At 36.2% G+C, this 22,706-nt stretch overlaps 1 protein-coding gene and 1 long non-coding RNA gene across 2 annotated transcripts in view; one reads left to right on the top strand and one right to left on the bottom strand.

Annotated features, from left to right (window-relative positions):
- Nucleotides 1–409: 409 nt before the first annotated feature.
- LOC122820678 (basement membrane-specific heparan sulfate proteoglycan core protein-like) overlaps nt 410–22,706 on the top strand; it is a 54,923-nt gene continuing 32,626 nt past the window's right edge. The window contains exons 1-6 of the mRNA XM_044098248.1: nt 410–683; nt 851–877; nt 1,598–1,842; nt 5,578–5,610; nt 6,614–6,886; nt 7,201–7,464. Coding sequence (XP_043954183.1) covers nt 1,806–1,842; nt 5,578–5,610; nt 6,614–6,886; nt 7,201–7,464 — 607 coding nt within the window. The 5' untranslated portion in view covers nt 410–683; nt 851–877; nt 1,598–1,805. The remainder of the gene's footprint in view (nt 684–850; nt 878–1,597; nt 1,843–5,577; nt 5,611–6,613; nt 6,887–7,200; nt 7,465–22,706) is intronic.
- On the bottom strand, nt 20,817–21,798 carry LOC122820591. Its single transcript, XR_006368827.1, has 4 exons — nt 21,596–21,798; nt 21,362–21,422; nt 21,219–21,281; nt 20,817–21,046 (listed from the first exon to the last, which is right to left on the bottom strand). It is a non-coding gene; the product is annotated as an uncharacterized LOC122820591 (long non-coding RNA).

Genomic DNA, 22,706 nt, shown 5'->3' with positions numbered 1-22,706 from the left:
GAGAAAGAAGATGTATGAGAAGAGAGTTTGAATGTATTAAGGAAAAGATTAATTTGTTAGATATTTTGAGGAAGAATTTGGGGAGTAAACATATACAAATAATTATTAAATATTTAAAGAAAACTAAATTTCGTGAATGTGTGCATGATCTAGAGGGGTGGATTATAAAGAGATGTATAAAAATGGATGAGAGTATGTATGCATATATAAATATGAAATTTATTTATGTAATTTATCTATTAATAGTATGTGTAGGAGTATACAAGTATTTATATAAATTGATAGTCCATCTCGAATCACACTCCATACCAGCAAGTGGCGGTAATGCTACTTAAAGTTTGTTGCCAACCGCCAATAAAATCAAGAAGAAGAAGAAGAGTTTGGATCTACGATAACGCTCCTTTGTGCATTCAGGGTGCAGCAGTTTGTCACGGAAGGAGCTCTACAGTTCAGCTGCAGTTATTTCAGGCTTTTAACTTCACACTCTGGTTTTTGTTCCCGTTGATACTCAGAATGGTGCTGCTAACACCTTTTTTTTTTTTTATAACTACACAGATAACAGACTGGGGCTGAATGACTGAACAAGTTTTAGCACAGTTGCTCCACAACATGGAAGACCTGGACTCAAATCGCAGCCTGGGATTTTTATACATGGAGGTTTCTGGCAATGCATTCATCTGGCAGTAATTACAATAATTTATTCTAAAGCTATATAAAGACGTTGCTTTTGAAATATGTTTTGCTTGGTTCTTTTCATTTTTAACTTCTTTCAAGCCGTGTTGAGCTGAGCATAAAGACTCTGGCAGCGTTTCACACTTTTTTTTAATACCCGTTATTTACTTCTTCACAGCCGAGCTGCTATGCTGATGTGATAAAGGTGACAGTTCTTAGAAAAATGCTTCTACATGCATAAAAAGGAACTTGTATGTTTGCACATGAACAAGCTTCCATGGTTCTAAGGAGAAATATTCTTTGTTTTTCTGTTTATTCCCAAGGCTTCATTTACCAAAAGCAACAGATGACATGTTTTTTGTGGTTCTGCTAGGACTTCTTCAAAAGATTCCCACTTGTGGTTTGTTGTTAGACTCTCTGTTGCCTGGTGGTTCTCACCACTGACCTCATGTAGGTCATAGTGGGTCAGCTCCAGTCCTCATGGGCCGGCGTCCTGCCAGGTTCAGATAACTCTCTGGTCCAAATGATCTAGCTAACTCTTTAGCATGTCAAAGCCATGCACAGGCCTGCTGACGAGACTTTATTGGATCCAGGTGTTTTTTACCCATGGAGAGAAATAAATCATGCTGGATTCAGGACCGACTTTGGACACACTAGGTGTGTCATTTACAGGCCTGGTGGAGAATTTATTTATTTTTTTATTTTTCAATATTTCTCTGTGGGTGTTTTGAAAAAAGTTACCATGTGGGCGGAGCTTTAGTCACTGTTTTCAGCATCTGCAGTTATTAACCATGGCAACAGAACAAACCTTTGAAACCTCATTAGATTAAACTCTTAGTGAGGATCAAACAGTGGAAAGAGTTTGTGTTCAAAGACGTTTGTATTAAAAAAGTGTTTACTAAAATATATTCTACTGTTGCTGCAGTGGACAGGAAATCTGAATCCAACACGTCACTGTGGTCACATCACTGTGCAAACTTTATGAACGCTGAGTAAAAGGGAAGGAAACACAGGCACATTAGAGAATGACAGTTTTAGTGCCTTAAATGCAACTTCTTCTTTTGTTTTTACTACTTTAGCGAGAGCAAAGTGCAGCTGCTCCAATTAGCTGTGCAGCAGGTCTGGAAGTGAACATGGGGGAAACGTTACTCTGCAGACTGGGCTTCTTTTGTAAGTAAATTACTGGATTTCACTTCACTGTTTTGATACAATTATTGTACAGGGTGGGGAAAACAGCTTGTTGCTATTTTAGACTCTCTTTCTGATAATTATGAAGTTAGTCGAGAACAAATGGTGAAACTAGGCCTGTCGCGATAAACGAAAAATCGATTAATCGTACGATAAATTAAAACTATCTACGTCATTTTAATTATCGGCGTTATCGTCTCTTCCAGCCTTTTTCTCTTTCTGTTGATGACGCTAAATGAAAAAAGGCTCAACTCAGGTGCTCTCCACTGATCCTCCCTTCCTCATTTCCTTAGTGTAATGTCCAGCGCACACGACACCATCTTAGTGCTGTCGGTCGATTGTCGGCCCATTTTCAAAATCTGAGATCACACATTAGCCAACAGAAATCCTAGCAGTGACGTGCGGTCAGGGGAGGCAGGTGAGGCAGTGCCTCACCAGCCATCATGGAAAGAAAGAAAATATATAATCATAAAGTAATTTAAATTGTTATATTCATCCGGTGGTTTGTACTAAAAAATATTTATTTTTCATGTAAGCTTCACCAATTTCGATTTTTATTTGTTCAAAATCGCTGAATTTTCTTATTTTCCCATTCAAATGATTGGAAGCGATGCCGGTGAGGCAGCAGCGAGCTCTGCCTCACCTTGGATTGCGCAACCCCTGGCTCTGCGCTGGCTGTTAAGCGGAGAGAGCATGTTGCTGTACGGCGTCAATAAAATGGTTTAAACAAATTTAATATGTGAACTTATTTCCAATAATTTAGCTTATGTATATAATGTACAGTGCTTTTTGTCACCAACTGTGTTTGTGTAACGTGTTTCGTGTAATGAGCGATTATAAACGGCAGAGAACAGGTTCGAGGTGAGGCAGGCAGTTCTCTTGCCTCATGGCAGGGGGCGCTCAAGATCCCAGACGTTCGTCTTGTTCACTCCTCAACTGCCGAGTAAGCGACAGCGAGCTAGGCTAAACGATTCGGGAAGCAAGTCAAGTGCAGCGATAGATTATAATAGAGATAGTGATTTTTTGTTTTGTTTTTTAAGGAAATGTGTGTTTTGTGAGCTACAGTTTGTATGTGTAAGGATGCAGAAGTGAAACATAACCTGTAAACTGCTGTCAATCTATGCATCTATTTGCAAATCTGATTCTGATGACGTCAGTGCCTCACCAGCTATGAACCTCACCGCACGTCACTGAATCCTAGGTATAACGGTTCGATCGGGTTCGATGTGCCGACAGTGGGCACAACATAATGGCTACAAGTCCAGCTAACTAATTTTAAAACCAGGCATTAATCAATGCTTTACTACAATCTACTTGCAACGCATGTGGCTCTAGTGTCAGCGTAACGTCCTGACTGAATGAAAACCATTATAACCTATTTATGTCACGTTAACGAAGAACAGCTGAAAAGTTACCGGGTTCATCAACGTAGCGATTTCGTTCCAACTCCTCCCCTCGTCATTTCTATATTCTTTGTACAAAATGTTTTATAAACATTAATGTTGTTTCCACATATTATCTCCAATTTCCGCTGGATTTGGGTTGCGCCGTTTCAGCTTTTTGGGATTCCCCTCTGTAATTTCCCCTCAGAAAGCAGGAGAATCTGCGCTTTCTGATTGGCTACCTGTCACATTCAACAGGCTGCGTTAACAATCCGAGCGGGGAAAACACCTGATTTAGATCGGAGCGCCACAACGATCTAGCGTAACACACCACACACTACAGGATGATCACAAGCCACAATCTTAGAAAGATCAAAGTTTTATTGCATCAGGTAGTCGATGTGCCCATCTTCTCTATTTAAATCTAATGATTACTGAAGGGCAATATGGTAAACAGACTTTATAATCTGCACTCTTTTGGTTGAATGCAGTATTTATTTACACTTTGGCTTTATGTTATTTCGTTTTTATTCAAGTACATTTTTGTTAATGGAGACTGAGAATCAATTTTATTTTTATTTTTGGTTGTTTTGTTTATTTTGTTTATAAGTTCCAGTGTTGGGTGTTCTTTTGAAAATAAAGTGCATCCATCTTTGGCAGGAAATCGCATGCATTATTACATCATTTCCATTAAATCTGTGTTAAAAGGTCTTCAAACAATACTATCGTCTATCGCAATAGTTTTTTGAGACAATTAATCGTTCAGCAAAATTTGCTATCGTGACAGGCCTAGGTGAAACATTTCAAAATCGTAAGAAGACTTGAAAATGATCAGATCTTGTTCGTGTCACATGGCAGTCGGTCACCTGGATGATTTGTTGCAGCAGCAGAGAAACTGCAGAGATCAAATCAGATGAACAACTTGTGAAAAGCTGGTTTTTGGTGTCCAAACCAAACAAAAACAAAAAAAGAAATCTGTCTGGAGCTGGAAAAAATTAAAATCCTTATATAAGGTTTATAATGAAGTCAAAACAAGCTTTAACCCTCCTGTTATGTTAGTTTCTGGGGAACAGCAATAATGTTGGTGGGTCTGTTTGGCCCGTGGAGTTTTTAATCATGCAATAGTGTCACAAACCAAAAAATTCCTCCAGAATGTTTTGGAGGAACTGATTATCTGATTATTAACTCCAATACTAACCATTTCAATCAATATTTGTGCAATGATGTGCACATGTGCATGTATGTGTGTGTGTGTGTGTGTGTGTGTGTGTGTGTGTGTGTGTGTGTGTGTGTGTGTGTGTGTGTGTGTGTGTGTGTGTGTGTGGTGAAATATGGTTCATAGCTGCAAGGAAACATACAGAATTGGACATTTTTAATTTCTGTTTCTAGATTTAAAGAAACAATATAGAAACCTTTCAACTTGACTGCCGGGTCAAATTGACCCGAACAGTTTCTATGTAAAAAGTAGGCGTGTCGGGTGGGGAGTGGTGGAAATGTGTAAAATGAATAAATTTTCAATTTATATGTAGAGTGCATCTATTAAGACAAATAGAAAAAGTTTCATGCAAAAAATAAATAAATAAAACAGCAGCTTTTTGAAAAGGTAAAGTATATAAAATTAAATTAATACAGTTTAACTTTGATTTCTGTGCAAATGTCAAGAAAGTCAGAGCAATGGTAAAACATGGCAGCTTCCTCTTCTCTTTTGACACACAACCATCCTTGAGCAACAAAACACAATAATATCTCTAAGTGTCATTCTAAATATATACTGACAAAAATCACTAATCAGTTTTTAAAAACAATCACTTTGTTACTAATTATATGTGCCTATGGCAGGATTGTGTTTTTAGTGTTTAATGTGACTTTTGTTTACGGGCATCACTAGACAGCATCTTAACATTGAGCTTGTAAATGTAACTTTAATCTTGATGCAGCAGCTAATGTAACACAACTTCTCAAGAAATGTCTTTCCACATTACGTATTGTTTAGATTATAAGCAGCTACTTTGAACCATGAGGCTCGTAGCCCGGCGTGGCTTATGTATGTACGTTTAGTTATTAAAAAAATAAATAAAATGTAGGTGCAGCGTATAGTAAGGTGTGCTCTCTAGTCCAGAAAGTACTGTACTACTGTACACTAGGGCGGCGCTAACGAGCCGCAGGTTGCCGACCCCTGGTCTATATAATATTCTCATTTTAAATGTCATATTTTCATCAGCTGTGAGTGGAAAATAATCAATATCAAGATTTTTTTGTTTTGTTTGTAGGCAAATGTTTCATGTCACCTTAAAAAAAAATTTTTTTGTAAATGATCGATTCTTATTCATTGCAGTGTTCTGGTCCCTCTGCTGTGGATATTCTGAAGGTAAGAAAAATGTTCTTTATGTTTCTTACCATGAATCATGGTAACAATAAATATGTCAGTTAAAACATTTATCTGACTTATGTTTTCAGTCCTGTACAAGTTCACACAGAACATGAAGCAGTTCTATATTTGATGAATAAGAATATATTTATCTATTTCCATGATGGATAAATACATTCTATCATGGAGGTAAAATGTATTTATTCTAATTATAGAATAAATACATTCATATATTCATATATTATGTCATGACCAGAACATTTTGCAACCTGGCATTTATTTACAACTTATTTACACTTGTGTATTTCTCTCCGGGTTTCCTATTAATTTGGACAAGTTTCAATCAGAGCCTTTATTCACATATTTTACTGCTTTAGCTGCAGGGTGAGTGGTAAGACATCAAATTAAGCTCAGTGATTTAATTGCTGTCACCACCTTAATCATTTTAGTTCATAAAGTTCTCACTGATATCTTTCAGTGAGTCAGATAAACCTGCAACCAGGTTTATCTGACTCACACTGATACAGAGTTGAAATTGGTTGTTAAAGTCTGAAGAATCTGCAAAGGCTGAAGTGTCAAGTCTGCACTGTACAGTTGAGAGCAGAAGTTTACATACACTGAATAAAAAGACACATACACAGTTTTTCCTGACTGTCTCAAGTTAAATCAGATCAAACTTCTCTTGTTTATCTGGAATAAAGTTGCTTCTATTTGTTAATGCCAGAAAATGTGGGTTAGGGTTGGTTCATCAGAACCAGCATAACTTTAGACCAACCAATACAAACTCTCCAAAGCCAAATGAATGGAGGATTATTTCAGCTATCAGTGGAGATTACAGCTGCAGAACTAAAGAGACGATAATGAAACAGAATGGAGTGAAGCTCTCAGACTGACAGTGTCAATGAGTTAGAATACAAATCTACACAATATAAACAAGAAAACTGAACCAGAACCAGGTCATGTTCTGATGGTTTGATTGATTTTTCTGCTTTGAATCCAACAGCAGATAAACCCAGAGCCAAACTGACAGCAGACAGAACAATCATACCAGCAGGGGGCAGCATAACACTGAGCTGCTCTGTGGACGAATCTGATGACTGGAAGTTTGACTGGTTCAGAAATGATCAACAATATTCTGTAGATCAGTTCAGATCAAATGATGAACCGTACAGAGTTATCAGTGTCACAGAGGGAGGAGAGTACAGCTGCAGAGGAGGAAGAAAATATTCAGATCTTCAAACTGCAATAAGTGGTAAAATATCTATTTTGAAAACTGGTAAGTTTATTTCTTAATTCTGTAATAAATTTAAAATCTCGTTAAATCTTGAATTTGTTTACTTTGTATTTGGAGGAAATTTCAATTGATCACCTAAAAAAAGTAAAAAGAATTTTTTTTCTACCATTTTTTATGCCATAAGAAAAAAAATTGGAAAAAATCCTGACACAAAGGATCATGATTCTTGCATGAAAGGGTGAAGTATCAAAACAAACATTGTTGACGTACACATCATAGATAGGAACAATAATGTTGATCCAAAGGAAATATTTGTCAGTTTATTAGATTAAAACTGTTTTGTTTTTGTTGAATAGTTTCCAAGCCGACTGTGATCCTAGAACCCAGTGGACCTGTTGTATATAGAGGAGAGAAAGTCACTCTGAGATGTGAGATCCAGGATGATGGAGGAACTCAGTGGACGTATGAATGGAGAACAAACAATGGAAACTCTCCAAAAAGATCCAGTGAATACATCATCGACAGAGTCTCTAACACCGACAGTGGAGAGTATCGCTGTATGGCTACAGGAGATTATCAGCTAACAGAATGGAGCGATGACGTCACACTGACAGTGAGACGTGAGTCTGATTTAGAAACTTTATATTGTTTAGATTTAATATAAAACCATGATTTTCTGTTATTTCTGACTACAAGCAAAAGAAAAGCATGGAAGATAAATAAAAACAGCTACATGTCACTGAAGTAAATATTACAAAGTAACTCTACAATTTACTGTTAAGCCACAACTTTAATTCTTTAGTCATAAATTTAATGTTGTACTAAGCAATACTCAACATTTTAAGATGGTTAAGTGTGTTAAAAATAGCTTTGTTTTTCCTGAAGTAAGTCATCTTATATGATTTAGCGTGTATCAAATAATTAATAAGGATTTTTGCATCGAGGCTTGTGGTGCAGAAACAGGCGGTGACGTTTGAAGCCTCGCAATCGGACCGAATCACGTGATTCATAAACCGACCCGTTAGTTTGATTGTGAATCAAAATGCATTGTTTTCCCTGTCATATTTTCTTGTTTTAAGACTATACTGCATATGTTGGAGCTATTTATTCTTTATTTCTTTATTCATTTGAATTTTGTTAGTTAATTCTTAAGTGTATGTTTTTTGTATTATTTACAGTATTTATTTGCAGGTTAATAATTGTTGATTCTATTTAATTTTTTGTTTTATTATTTTTTCTTATTCATTTTGAGTTAGACAGGAAGTCATGTGGGTCAGTCCACTTTTCTATAAGTATAGGGGCCTGGTAGAGGACCAGCAGGCATTTGGGTTTGGGGCCTATGGTTTTTACCAGTGCAAAAGAACAGAGCAAGAGAGCAGAGTAAGATTGACAGAATGAGAACAAAGGAAAGTTTGAACTCTGTAATTGTTGCTGAAAAGAACATTAAACCTTCCTGAACAATCTACAAGTTTGGACATTACATCTTCTTTTGCCTGCGTACAGAAACTGGACCCCAGTGCCTCTTAGTGGCTTGAGGAACTTTTATTGGATGTTTGGTTTGACAAACAATCGCCACTACAGCATATGTTTACAATTTTTTTGAGTTTCATTTTTGGGATGGACATATTTTCCCTTGTCTGACAATAATGTAATCTTTCCTAATAAGCATTGTACATGTTAATAATAAATTATCACAAAATCCAAAATAGAGAAACCAGCAAGGAAAGAATTGTCACTAATATGATCTTGTTTTTTTTTTTTCTTGTTTTTTTTTAAAAACCGCAGAAGATAAACCCAGAGCCAAACTGACATGAATACAAATCTACACAACTTAACAAGAAAATTGAACCAGAACCAGGTCATGTTCTGATGGTTTGATTGATTTTTCTGCTTTGAATCCAACAGCATATAAACCCAGAGCCAAACTGACAGCAGACAGAACAATCATACCAGCAGGGGGCAGCATAACACTGACCTGCTCTGTGGACGAATCTGATGACTGGAAGTTTGACTGGTTCAGAAATGATCAACAATATTCTGAAGATCAGTTCAGTTCAAATGATAAACTGTACAGAGTTATCAGTGTCTCAGAGGGAGGAGTTTACAGCTGCAGAGGAGGAAGAGGAAATCCAGTCTTTCTTACAGAAAAAAGCAACGTTCAGAAAATTGGTGAGTTCAGTTCCATTCAAAAATAAAACAAATAAACAAAAAAAATCTGTTTTAAAATCTTTGATCTGTTTATTGGTCCAGTTTTATTACTGTTCATTTTGCTCTGTTCTTGGTTCACCTTAAAACATTACATGTCTTTTTTCTTGCTTTGTCAGAAACAAAACAAAATGTTTTATTTGCATATCACCAATTAATGAGGGTGCTAATCATAATGCATAAAAATTTAACATTTTCCATTTTTTGCTTTATATAAGTTTCTGTCTTCTGATTGAATTTTATTCATTTTAGTTTCTGGGCCGACTGTGAACCAACATCCCAGCTGGCCTGTTGTATTCAGAGGAGAGACGGTCACTCTGAGATGTGAGATGCAGGATGATGAAGGAACTCAGTGGACGTATGAATGGAGTCCAGCCTATAGATACTTTCCAACATCCAATGAATACAAGATCAACAGAGTCTCTGAGTCTGACAGTGGGAGATACTACTGGTGTAGGGCTAGTAAAGGTGATGAGACAACAGACTGGAGCTCTGCCTTTACACTGACAGTGAACTGTAAGTCTGACGGAAACATCCTCATTCGTGCTATCCTATCAATCAATCAATCAATAAAATTTTATTTATAAAGCACCTTTCAGTAGCAAGGCATTTCAAAGTGCTTTACATCTAATCAAACACAGAAACACAAAGTCATCAAGTCGGAGGTTCTTGCTTTTACATCCATCAAAGGTTTACCGGTTTCACTCCTACTGTGTTAAATGGAACAAAATACTTGTTGGTATTTTTATTCCCGCTCACAATCATGCAGTTTAAAACGATGTAAACAGCTGTTCAAAGAGCTTCCAGCATGAGGCTCCGTACACCTATTTCACAGAATTTTGTGCTGGGACTCCGTCGTCCCTCATGGATTTTTGTGCAGTTCTATGGTTCCTGGTATCTTAGAACACCAGACAAAACTCCTCACATCTGCATTAGTTCTCATGTTAAATGGTAAATCAGAAATAATTTGTAACAGTTTCAGACTATTTTATCTTAACCTGTCCATTGCCTTCCTATGCAGTTCTGCTCAGTTCTAATCTCTCTTCAGTTCTCTGTCTGGGATTTCTCCCATTAACTTGGATTATCTGTGGTAGAATTTCTACCGGGCCAATCAGCGAACAGAAGAGGTTCTGAACGATGATGTTGATTTTCTGTGTTGTTTTAGAAATGTTCTCTGTCTGTAGTTTTAGCAGAGGAAGTGAAGGAAGTCGTTCAGTCGGTGCTAGTCACACTTTCAAATACTTGTTTTTGAAAGACTAGTTCTTAAACTTTTTTAATCAGCTAAATTGTTTGGGAACAAATTCTAATTTTCAACAATAACTTGTCCAGGAAGCTTTAAACATCAAACAGCATAAATGACTCAGAAGTTAAAGTTTGATTGATTTGAACAGATTGTTTCCTCAAACAAGCCACTTTCTAAAGATTGTCTTGTTTTCTGTTTGTTTCAACCAGCAAATGAACCCAAAGCCTCACTGACAGCAAGTGATGACATCATACCAGCAGGGGGCAGCATAACACTGACCTGCTCTGTGGACATCGGTGTTGGCTGGAAGTTTTACTGGTTCAGACAGGAATCAAAGTTTTCTACAGCTCCACCGATCAGAATCAGTGGATCAGATGGAGTCTTCATCATCACAGAGGGAGGAGTTTACAGCTGCAGAGGAGGAAGAGGAAATCCAGTTTTCTATACTGGAACCAGCGATAAGGTCACTATTCAGAAAACAGGTAAACTTTTCTTTATTGTGAAATGAAACATCTTTAATGTTTCTTTGTTCATCAGTGGTGTTAAAAATATTAGGACTCCAGTTTGATGATCATCATCTGTAACTCCATCTAATGACGCCTGAAAGCAGAAAATTTGTTTCTGTTCATGTTGTCAGATATTTAAACCAGATCATGAATTTCTATGTTAATATTGATGTAGGAGGATTTACTGCAGCAACGTGTCTGTTTGATGGAAAAACTGTACAAATGTGATTATATAATGTACAGAACAACATTCTGACTGTATGACAGTAATTTATAGGAAGTTCATGTTAAATGTCTAATACTGTTATGTTTTGCTTTATCTTTCTCTACCAGTGATCATTTTATTTTGTAATAATGAGAGCTATGAGACACCTACAGTTGAAGACAGATATTCACTGGATCAAAAGTTATTAAAATTGTTTTCTCAGTGTTTGAAGTTAAATCAACTTTTTCTTATTTTAGGTCGAATAGAACAACCAAAATTATTCATATTTGCTAAATGAATAAAAAATAAAATAGTGAACACATTTGAGGTTTTTTTTTGTAGTTATCTTTGAATTAAGAAATGTATTTACTTTTTTTTAGTATTATGGATAATTGTCTTTTAAACTTTTTAGTTTCCTTCCACAAACTTCTGACAGGTTTACTGACACATTTGAGTTAATTGAAGTCGCACCTGAAACTCATTGTTTTATTGTTTGACATGATTGGAACGTCAAAAGCTACAAAAAATCCTTCAAAAAATATTTTGCAATGTTTTCTGGCATTTAGCAAATAGAAATAATTTTGTTAATTCTAACTAACTTAAAACCAGAGAAGTTTGTTCTGATTTGATTTCAGACGTTGGTAAATAATGTGAATGTGTCTTTATTTGGTGAATGTAAATTTCTGCTCTCTGTTACTTATGTGAACAGTTCCCATTACACCAACTGTGATCCAACAACCCAATTGGGCCCAAATCTACAGAGGAGAGAGAGTCACTCTGAGATGTGAGATCCAGGATGATGGAGGATCTCAGTGGACGTATGAATGGAAACCAACCAATAGAAACTCTCCAACATCCAGTGAAATCATGATCACTGTTGATAGCAGTGGAGATTATAAATGCAGAGGAAGAAGAAACAGTTTCACCTTCACAAAGTGGGGAGTCGTCACATTAACAGTGTTCTGTGAGTTCACCATGTATGAATTATGTTTACAGGGATTTTACTAGCAAATATCAATATTTAATGAAATATTTCTATCTGTGTGAAAGTATGTTTATATTTACACACATATCAAAAACTGATAATCAACTTTTACTGAAGGTTACAATGAGTAGCTGCATTTCCATGACAAATGTTAACAAATCTTTGTCCATATTCTGCTATGCTAAGTTCATTCACATGACAAGTTATTAAAAATCAGTGACTGGTGTAAACAGTTACATGAAATGTATTCATAATTCAGTCAAGGCGCTCATCATCATCATCTCAGCCATCAGAGGAAAGTGTTACTGCAACACTAGAAATTTAATTCAAAATATCATTTTTGTGACGATCTCTCTCTCTCCAGTGTTTCCCCCTCAGCCTGTCCTCTCTGTGTCTCCATCATGGCCGAATCCTGGAGCCTCAGTGACTCTGAGCTGTGAGGGTTTGGAGCTTCAATCAGCAGGATGGAGGTTCTTCTGGTATAAAACTGTTCCTGATTGGTCCAGCAGTACCTACAGATTTGAGCTGCTTCCTGGCAGCACCAGAGGGACTGAGCAGAACTCCTTCATCATTAATGGACCGACTCTCACAGCAGGATTTGTGTGCAGAGCAGAAAGAGGAGAACCAAAGTTTTACTCTGATTACAGTGAAGTAAAGTTTGTCTGGTCTGCAGGTCAGTTTGTTTCTCTCTCAATGGTCTAACTTTAATCAAATGTTGTGTAAAAATTGCAGTTTGTTCCTTTAGGTATATAATTCTGATGTTCAGTTTCTGATATGCACAACTACAGTTCATGAGCTTAACGCTCTGGATAGATATCTAGATTGGTTGCTTGATTGGTAAAATATTGGACAGAATGACAAACTGCACAACTTTGTTTCTTTGCAACAAGAAGGAACCAGTGAAGGTTCTGAGTTCTCGTCTCTCCGTATGAAGTTATACCTCTGATTTATGATGTATAGAAATCAGAAATATATCTATAGCTTCCTCATTAATATATTTATGAATGGTTGAATAGATGCCTCTATAAATAGTTTAAGGGATATTGCAATTATTAAAAGAATTTAAATATTAGGCATGTGTTACCGGCCTCAGACCTAGGGGAAATCTGGGCCGGCACAAGCGATGCACAGGCAGGATGCGCTGTGGATCTGTGAATGATGAGGAACAGACACGTTAATACGTTGTGCCTGGCTCTGCTGGCAGCGGTTTATTATTAACTGCAACAATCTTAAACATTTAGTCATTCCATTTAAACACAAATATCAAACACAAATATCAAACTATCCTTGCTTTGAGAATATCACAAAACATCATAACATGGGGATAGTATTCATGTCAAAATACACTGTCATAGCCTTTAACTTCAAAACAGCTCAAAATACAATTGACCTCTTGGTTTACAATATTGTTAATAACCTGAGTAATACAAACAAATACTCTTGTAAAATAAAATAAAGTGCAACATAATAACCCATTACATGTGTCTGTCTCTGAGTGTATATGTCTTTCATTGCAAAATAAACTTAATGTTCATCAAAATAATAACTTCCCATCACCAAAGACAGTAATAAATCTAATGCCCATTCATACCTTCAGCCATTGGCTCAGATACAAAAAGTAAACATAAAACGGACACTATATTCTCTTTCACATACACATCTGTACATCCCATGTGCTCTCTGTAATCAAGCCGTTAAAGAACTACTAGCGGTAGCCATTATTCGACTCGACAAAACAAAACAAATACTTATTAGAACTCGGATCAAGTTCTCTCAAAATGTTACTCTAATATCACAGACAGTTCACATTACTTTCAACATCTTTAAGAATGTTTAGGAATAGTTATAATACCTGTGAATGATGAGGAACAGACACGTTAATACGTTGTGCCTGGCTCTGCTGGCAGCGGTTTATTATTGACTGCGCATGCGCGGGCAGAGACTATAGACGTTTCCTCGTTTGTTCATTCACTCACAGTAGCGCCCTCTACTGACTAGGTAGTCATCGACATGAGTCAGTAATGTTAGAAAGTTGTTCTAATCATCTTAAAATAAAATAATCTTTTCAAAAATGGGGGTGTCTGTTTTAGTAAAACATTAATTTCTAGACCCACTACACATGCATTCATTTCATTTAGTTGTTTAAATGTTCTAGTTTTTTTTTATAACAGAAGAAAATCATGTGAAGTAAAACATTGTATACATAATTTTATGTTGAGGTAAAATCTTTAAAAATGTATTTTGTTTTTCAGATTCAGCAGCAGCTTCTCTCTCAGTGAATCCTGACAGTGTTCAACACTTCAAGTCTGAATCTGTCACACTGACTTGTAAAGGAAACTCTACTGAGTGGAGAGTGATGAGGTTTATAGAAAGAGACCACCTGTCATCCTGCTCCAACTGGGGGAAAATGACTGGATTTACATGCACCTTTAACATAAACCGGTCTGTTAGTGGAGTGTTCTGGTGTGAGTCTGGATCAGGAGAGTTCAGCAATGCAGTGAACATCACTGTACATGGTAGGTTATGATTTCTAGTACTGTTCTGTGGACAAAAATCTGTATAACAGATCAGGCTGAGACTCTGGCAAATGGCAAAGAGCAAAGCTTTATTTCGTCTGCAGACGGAGAACAAACAGCACTGAGTTCTGATTTGGAGCTGCAAGCCTTCACAATATATAGATCTCATGTTACACAATGTAGTCATTCCAGTTTCAATTGATCAATATACAAGCCACGTAACCACACTGGAGGGTCAGTTAAACATCTTCTTGTTCAAATATGTGAGTTTCCAAAAATCAGGTTTACTAATGGAACAATTTTGGATAACTAGAACATTGTCAAACCAGAATATCCAGCAGGTGAACCAATTTCTTAAAACTCTGAGCTGGTGATTTTCCATAGAGAAACTTCTTAAGACTCAGGACTTATTCCATCACACTATATCTATCTAAACTATCTGTTCTTTTCTGTTAAATACTGGCCCTTGTTGTGGTATGTATGGTGAAACATTGTCACTATCAGCTGCTGCAGTTGCTGCAGGGAGACGTCAACAGGAAACTTTATCTAACTGGTTCTGCAGAGACTCTCTAGTCTTCATACTCTAACAGGTTGAACAAAACTAATGTGGTTAAATAAGTAAAAGAATTAAATAAAATTGTTAAGAGACATAATAAACAATTTTTACTCCACAGTTCTTACACTCTTTGTATATGAAAAAAATCAAACTTTTTACTCTCTCTTCATCCCAGTACATTGTTGACTGAAACCAATTTATTATTATTGACATTAATTTGTTTACTTTTAGTTAGGAATCCATAATAATGACTGTCAAAACTTGAAAATGAAAATATCATTTTCATTTTCAAAAGTCTTGTATAGTTACAGCTTTTCTCTACTTTATATGTGCAGAAAGTGACACAATTCACATTTGGGTATTCTTTAATCTGACTAGAAAATGAGTGTTAAATCTTGGCAAAAGAAAAAACTGCCTTATACTTAATTATTATTTAACTGATGTTCCTCTGTCACCTCCTTTTCTAAAAATCACTTCTGAAATGTGATATTATATATTTTACAGCTGATGATTATGATGGTATTATCCTGGTGAGCCCTGTTCATCCTGTGACTGAAGGAGATCCTGTTACTCTGAGCTGCAGAGATAAAAAACAAAATCTTCTCTCCAATGTCTCTTTCTATCACAATGATAAACTCATCAATAATGACAGCAGAGAGGAGCTGAATATCTCTGCAGTGTCAAAGTCAGATGAAGGTTTCTACAAATGTCAACATTCAGGAAAAGAGTCACCAAGCAGCTGGATGTCTGTTAGAGGTGAGGAGGATTAAAACTTTTCATGATTTTTATTTTGTAAAACATTTTTTTCAAGGAAAAGATAAACAGAGTCGTTGATGTCGATGCTTTAAATCTTGTCTTTCACCGCAAACATAGCAGGTAGAAAAGTGACAAAAAGCAAAATAAGTTTCCTAGCAGCTTGTTTTTGATAGTGTTGATGTTCTTCCAAAATATAAGAACGATATATTATTGTGTTAAGAATGAATGAAATTCCTGGTGGTTGCTCTAAAAAAAAAGACAGTGGCTCAAACTTGTTTTTCATTCATTGTTGGGCTAAAAATGTTTTCTAATGTTTAATGTTTCTAATTTCCAGTATCCAGTCCTGTCAGCTCTTCATTTCCTGTGATGTTGATCGTTAAACCAGTTGTTGGAATCACGTTTGGTTTTCTCCTGCTGTTGATTTTGTGCTTCAGACCATCCAAGGGTGAATATACAGAAACGTAGATGTTTGAGTTTCAAATGCTTTAAATTTATTTCGATGACAAAACAGAGGAACAGAAAAAGAAAAACAGTTTTTACTATAATGCATCAAATTTTCTTTTTTCCATCCACAGATTTACGGTGCTTCAGGTCAGCACTCTGGTTTTCACTTTTGTCTGATCACAATCGTTCATCTTCCATCCTTTTGTTTTTATTTCAGTTTAACTTTTCGTATAATTTAGGTCAAAGGGCAGCAGTCAGAGCTCGACCACAAATCAAGGACCCAACCAGACAGAGAGTCAAGTTTACAGCTCTCTGCTTCACCGTTAGTAACTCTGATTTATATTTTATATTAGCTCCATAAAAATGTGATTTAAGATGATTTCATTTTCAATAATCATTTATCAAAGACCTAAAACAGCCACAGTGGACATTATCCTGAGAAACACAGAAAAAGTTCAACATTATTTACATCTGATTCCACCAGAGCTGGTGTTAAAATGTAACCTGAAAAAATCCCGAATTAGGATTAGGATTTTTCTACAGTCCAACACAGCAACATATGAAAGCAATTCATTGCTACATAAAACATGCTGCCATCATGTGTGGGATGTTTTCTAACTTTTAAACAGCAGCAAGAATAAAAAAACAAACAAAACATTTTAATATTCTAACATTTCAGGTTATTGGCATAAAATGTGTCAAACTTGTGGGAGATAACACTAAAGAAGACGTCACATAGAAAACTGCAAAAAATAAAAAAAGTTTTAAAATCCCAAATTCAGATTATTCTACTCTTGATATTTTCATTGCTTTGCAGGTGATGCTTCTGAATACGAGTCAATCCAACCAGCCACTATGAATAGTAAGTTAAACTCCTTGAAGAACGTCAAGATGCAGCAACTGACTGATTTTAGTTGTAAGATTGCCAGGGTTTGAAATTAACATCCAAAATATTTTGGAAACAGATTAAATCCAAGCATCATTTAAGAAGATTAAGTCTTTAAAAATGAGCATTCCTCCAAAACATCAAAAACAAATGAATATATTCAGGCACTGACACGTTTCCCACAGTGTTCCTGTAGAATATTGTTGAAATCAGGATCAGCATCAAGGTACATCAGCAGCTAGAATAAAGTAGTTAGGTTTAAATCTTATTTATTTACCTTAATTATACATCATTTAGTTTTTGTTGATGGTTTGTTGTGTTGACAGGGAGTTCTGATGACCCAGAGGACGATTCTGTGTACAGCTGCATAAAAACAGAAACTACAGGTCAGTTTGTTCAGCTCCAGCAGTCGATGTTTTCACTGAAATGTGTCGTCATGCCAACAACACTGCAGGTCATTACATCCCATCATGCAGGTCAGACAATCATCTGCCCTTTAATACAACTAGAAACCAGCAGAACATGTCAGACCAGAGAACCAGCTGAGGACTTTCAGGGTTCTGGATACCTGCTCGACTTTCATTGACATTAATTTATTTTTTTAGAAATGTTGCTTAATAATTGCCCCCAAAGTTTAGGTGATTTGTTATAACTTAGAAATGCTGAGCTAAAGTAACTTTTTATAACTGGATTTCTATTCACAGCCAGCTACATCTGCTACAGATTGTTGTTTTGTAAAAATCCTGAGGTCTTTTTTTTTTGTTTTAGAAACCACTGAATGCTAAAGCAAAACGTAAAAACAGAGAAAAACAACATAAAGGTGGGTGAAATCTGTATTGAGATTAATTTGTACATTTGAATGTGCTTCTGTATAATTTATACTAAATAATTTGCTAAATGTGCATTTTATTTTCTTTGTATTGGATTTCCTCCATCACTGTAAAATATTGCTGCTACATGGTAAAGAATGTAAAATGTAATATTATTTGATATTTGACAATATCTGCAGTAGCAGCTTTGTAATTAATGCTGTTATTACCAATGGTTAAAAAAACATGAATATGTTTGATCTCATGTTTTTCTCTTTCTCTACAGGAAAGTGGAGCCATGCAGCAACCGATGGAGAAGTTTATTGTGAAATCAGATCAAGAATGCCTCTGGATAACAACGTTATGACAATGTAAAAATGTCAGGACTGAGTTTTCTCTGTGTTGATTTGAGTTTTTCTGTGTTTATTTTGGGTTTCTGTGTCGTGAGTCTCCATGTTGTCATGGCGACCCCTTGATTGTTCCCAGGTGTGTCTCGTTCCCTGATTACTCTCTGTGTGTTTAATCCCACCTGTGTTCTTTGATCCTCGTCGGGTCTTTGTCTAATCGGTCTAGTTGTCGAGTCAAGTCTTTAAAGTTTTGTGTGAATCCAAAGCACTTATCCCATGTTTCATTATATGCTGTATTATAAGCTGTATTATATGCAAATGTTCTTTTAAATGCAGCAATAATATCGCTGCTCATGAAAAGTGACAGTTTAGTCGGATATTTTCAGTGTCTGTTGAGTTTAGCAAGAAAACTTCTCTTGACAATGATATTTATTTCTATATTTTTGATACAGATGTTTTAAGCTTTGTTTATTTTATTCGCATCCAGAAAAAATACACGTATAACTTGGATAGAAATATATTTGTATGTTTTTCTGTTTTTAATTTGTCTTTTCTTCTTAACCGTTCTATGGCTACCAGCACATTTTATTGGTGATTTTTCTATGCATTTCTGCCTCATCATTGAACTTCAATAAAAAAAAAGTGACTCAATATTTGTGCAATCCAGAATCAAATTTTTTTCTAAGATTTGATGAGTTGCTGCCAAATATTAAAGTTTTGTTTGAAGTAATGATTAGTTTAGTTTTGTTAACTTTGTTATTAATTGTATTACAGACTGCAGTAACTCTGAAATTAATCTTTAGTATTTCTATAGGGGTTTTACTCCGACATGTAAATATTGCCAGTCAAAAGAAAGATGGTAAAATTGAAAGTTGCATCAAATCAAATTTTTCTGGGAATTTTTAATTTATTTTTTAATAATTATTGTCCTTCTGCAGTAATCTTCCCACAAAAGTTTCATTTATGTGCATATTTATCACTTCTAATTGCTACAATTAGTTAAACAATTAATTTAATATATATTCAATTAAACAATACATTGCTCCATCCATTGATAACAATACATTAAAAAAGGCTGTGAATGAATGGCTTTAATTAAAATAATTTGTTTTATTATTTATTTTATTTTTATGTTGCCTTCATTTCAGACCAACGCGACGTTTAGACCGTAGAACCACAAGAGGGCGCCAGATAATCCTTATAAATACAAGAAAGACTTTCAGTGCAAAATCCTCCAGAAAAGATCAGCATCCATGAATAAATAGTAAAATACAGATATAGATTACATGTATGCAAAAAATAATGACTTAGCCTAATAAGTCACTATAAGGCTTATTATTAGGTCAATTGTGAACATTTAGGTAATGTTTGTGAGTAATTATGGCCTCGTTTTTCCTTTTTCGGTTTAAATTTATGTTCCTTATATCACTGTTTTGGATTGTTTGTTAAATTTTGAAGTTATTTACTTTTCTTAGATTTAGTTGAGTTATATTTTTGGGGTTGTCGTGTTGCATGTTTCTGATTGGTTGTTTTGAGGTCACGTGCCACGTACACCGGGACACACCACATTGCAGCGCACAGGAGTTGTGCATCTAATTAAGCAGCGTGCAGACCGGGAAGGATGATAAGTCATCGGCAGCGGGACCAGAAGCAGACAAAGCTGGACAGACCGCGGGTGTAGGAGCAGCGGGACGAGAGGGAGACAATACGCGGCTGGATGGAGCGCGGACGAACCCGGGATGGCCGCGTTGGAGTGCAGGCGGACCGGAGGACAAGAGACTGAAAGACTGGTCGCCGTTGAGGAGCGGGAGGTTGGACCATTGTCGAGGTTCACCAGGAACCGGAGGATTGGTCGGATCGAGCCAAGAAAGGGATTGGGAGCGGTGGAGGACCACGCCCTTTTCCCTTTGACCAGCTAAGAGTTCACATTATAGACTTTTTTTATTGACTTATTGTCAAGGACTGCCTGCACATCCTTCTCTTTTTGATTCTCTGTTTTTTAAATAAATTATTGTAAATTTTATTGGTCTGTTTAAAACTCTGTCCACAATCCTTGCAGTTTTTATTTGGTACTCCACTCGGGTGCCACATTTGAAAGTAAAACTAGATTTTTTTGTTTTATTAATTGAATTGTTTCATTATAAACCACTAGGGGGCTCTATTTCACATATGTGAGAAATAGAAACAGTTTATATTGTCCAACAAAGTGGGACATTCAGGTGTAACAGATACAGTAGAGAAGGGTATTATATATTTTGGATAAATGGGCCAATAGGTTCGGCTATCGGAGCACAGTGGAGTGTTTAAATGACACACAAGGGCAGTTGGGTGTATTTAAAGAACTGGTTTTAGTAACAGAAAACACACAATTAACAGTTGCACAAAACACACAATTATGAAAATAAAATTACACACAATAAAATGCAAAAATAAATAAATAATAATACTTGGCCAAGTGCTAATTCTTAATTTCAAATAATTCGGGTGTACCCTGGTAATCAAAAAAAAAAAAAAAAAAAAAAAAAAAAAAACAATAATAATGGAGAATGTCAGTTGTAGGTCTCACACATAACTGTGTGTGAAGATGTATGTTACTCTCTACCACATGGCAGGGTGCAGCAGGACTCCAAATGGGATAGACGAAATCTGGGTCTCTCTTTAGGTCCAGGTGGGAAGGCTCGCCATCAAAATCAAAGGAGGGATCCACTTCAGGAATGATCCAGTATTAAAAAAAAAAACCTGACCTGTCAACAGACAGGACCAGCAGAAATACAGGACTTTACAAAGCCGTTCTAGCTTTAATCCTTCTTTCCAATACAGTAACAAAACATTACCTAGTTACTAAAACAACGGATATTTTTAACAACAATGTAACAAACGACAAAAACACAAATAAAAGGCTCCGAATATGCTCACCGATCTCAGTGCGACACACCTCAGACAACCGTATAGTGGGTCTCAATCCGGATGCGTGGGGCACTAGACGATGTAACAAGGCATATTTGATCTAAATAATATAAACTTAATAAAATAAAATTATGTTAAAGCCTAAATTTTACCTTTTATCTATGAAGAACAAGCTGAAATAACTGCCAGAAGAGCCAACGATTCCTAACGGCTCTAACGGTAAAAAAAAAAAAAAACTGAAGTTCAGTTTATATTCATTTAATAAATATTTCCATCACAAAAGCTGGACAATCAACATAAAATCTATTTACAAAAGAGTTTATCCACAATACAGTTTGTAAATAATACAGCACGTAAAAAATACTTTTAACTGTCGGGATACATACTCTCCCGCTCAGCAGTCTCACCGCGTCGGATCTCTAGAGCAAAACCAACGGTACTGCAGACCCGGGGGAGAAGGGCGGGATCTACAACGGCAGCCTGCACCCTGATTGGTCCAGACGCTCTGGAAACCAAACTTCTCATTGGCCAGGCAGACCACCCAGCTTCCTTAACCTCTTCTCTTAAAGTGGCATACCCACTTTATGTGGGTTACATGTTCAACATACATGTACAGTATTTACAACAGAAAATTAGTGCAGAAATGTTATTTAAAATGATTAAAAACAGAGCGGATTGTAGAAATGCAAGCATTTCTGCAAAGATTGATCTTGTTGGAAGCAGTGATGGATATAAAGTTTCAAAGCTTCTGAGAGTTTGGATCTGCGATAACGCTCCTTTGTGCATTCAGGGTGCAGCAGTTTGTCACTGAAGGAGCTCTACAGTTCAGCTGCAGTTATTTCAGGCTTTTAACGTCACACTCTGGTTTTTGTTCCTGTTGATGCTCAGAATGGTGCTGCTAACACCTTTTTTTTAATATATATAACTACACAGATAGCAGTCTGAGGCTGAATGACTGAACAAGTTTTAGCACAGTTGCTCCCCAACGTGGGAGACCTGGACTCAAATCGCAGCCTGGGATTTTTATACATGGAGTTTCTTCCCATGAATCATTGATTCTCTCCAGGTAATCTGATTTCCTCCAATAGTTCTAATATGAGTTTTTTATGTGGCTTTCAGAAGTTTTGAGATCTGTTTAGGGTGAACCTCACCCCTCTCCTCTAGAGATGCACCAGCGCCCCTTGTGGGGACCAGTGGTAAATGGAAAGTTGAACTCTAACTCGGCCCAGTTAATCTTATTGACTTGTATTATTTATCAAAAATACTTGATAAATCATCATTTGATTTTACTCAGCCTGGTCTTCAAAGTGATTGCGAAGTCTGAAGTGAAGAAACTTTTACTTCATAGTAAAAGTCCTGAGTATCTGGGTCATGAGTCCATGTGGAGTTTCATCCTCTGAACTCACAAAAGACATTTGGTCAGCGTTGTACCATCAGACACACATGGCTTTTAATAAGCACAGAGCTGAAACAAAATGTGAAATTCCAGATATTATA

The sequence above is a fragment of the Gambusia affinis genome, linkage group LG18 (genome assembly GCF_019740435.1).
Source record: "Gambusia affinis linkage group LG18, SWU_Gaff_1.0, whole genome shotgun sequence".
NCBI lineage: Eukaryota > Metazoa > Chordata > Actinopteri > Cyprinodontiformes > Poeciliidae > Gambusia > Gambusia affinis.
The sequence above is the reverse complement of the archived record's forward strand: the minus strand, read 5'-3'. Positions and strand labels throughout refer to the sequence as shown.